Source organism: Plasmodium gaboni (genome assembly GCF_001602025.1).
Source record: "Plasmodium gaboni strain SY75 chromosome Unknown, whole genome shotgun sequence".
NCBI lineage: Eukaryota > Apicomplexa > Aconoidasida > Haemosporida > Plasmodiidae > Plasmodium > Plasmodium gaboni.
Window position 1 is genome coordinate 1 of NW_017385532.1, and position 1,336 is coordinate 1,336.

At 24.6% G+C, this 1,336-nt stretch overlaps 1 protein-coding gene across 1 annotated transcript; it reads left to right on the forward strand.

Annotated features, from left to right (window-relative positions):
* Positions 1–935, forward strand: PGSY75_0038100 (putative EMP1-like protein; the record flags this gene model as incomplete). The annotated part of the gene is made up of 1 exon (XM_018783500.1): positions 1–935. A coding segment is annotated over one exon (935 nt), but the record flags the coding sequence as incomplete, so codon positions are not given.
* Between the last annotated feature and the right edge of the window lie 401 nt (positions 936–1,336).

Consider the following 1,336-nt stretch of genomic DNA (forward strand, 5'->3'; position numbering starts at 1 on the left):
ATAACAATAACTATAACGTTACTGATAAGCGTAAAGACTGGTGGAATACAAATAAACAACATGTATGGAATGTTATGATGTGTTACTATAATGAAAACGGAACAACAAACAATACTTGTGAAAGTCACGATAATATTGATGAGACTCCACAGTTTTTACGCTGGTTAACTGAATGGTCACAACAATTTTGTAACGAAGAAAAAAAAGAAGGAAAAAAATTTCTTGAAACATGTCAAAATAAATTTGAAGGCGCTATATCTGTTGATAATTATAGGAATATATATTGCGATAAGGTATTAAATCAATATAAAAATTGGTATGCAAAAAGAAAGGAACAATGGGATGGATTAAAAGAGAAATATAAAGCGTATAAACAGAATAACAGTTCATTAGGAAATACAGAATCACTACCAGAAAAAGCCGAAGAATATGTAAAACAAAAATGTGATAAATGCAATTGCGATATTAATAATTTAGAAAAAATGTATGAAAAAATAAAAGATTCCGATATTAATACAATTAAAACAATAGTTAAATATGTTAAAACAAAAACAATACCTGTACTAGAACCAAAAAATGAAAATGATCCAATTAAAGCTATTGAAAACTTGGTTTCAAATGTTTCAAAATTTGCACCAGTTGTTCTGAACCAACTACATCGAAATCCAAAAGATTTAGCGGAAAAACTACTTGAAACAACAGCACGTTATATATTGGACATAGCATCAAAAGCATACGAAACTGTGAAAGAAATTAAACAACAAATTGAACAACATAATTCACAACCACCTGTATCCCCTACACCTGCACCCGTACCCCATCCACCATCTGAACCTATACCACCTAGTACACCCACGACTTCCTCTCCCGAAATGATAGTTGGTCCGGCCGTAGGTGCAGTGGCGGCAACGATACTTGGAATCATGCTATACAAGGTAATAATACATATGTGTATATATTTATTTTGTGGATCACATGTTATATATATATGTTTTATGTATATTTTATATATAATTTACATATTTTATTAGATTGAAAAAGAAAAAAGGAAAAAATATATTTTTAAATAAAAAAGAACAAATAAAAAAAGATAATAAAAGTTTTAATAAAATAAAAAAAAATATATATATATATATATATATATATATATATAAGAAAAATTATATTAAAAAAAAATAATAATAATAAAATATTCATAAAATAAAAAAAATAATAAACAATTTTATCTAAAAAAAAAAAAAAAAAATTTCATCTAAAAAAAAAAATAAAAAAAAATTTTATTAAAAAAAAAAAAAAAAAAAAAAAATTAATATAAAAAAAAAAAAAAAAAATTTTT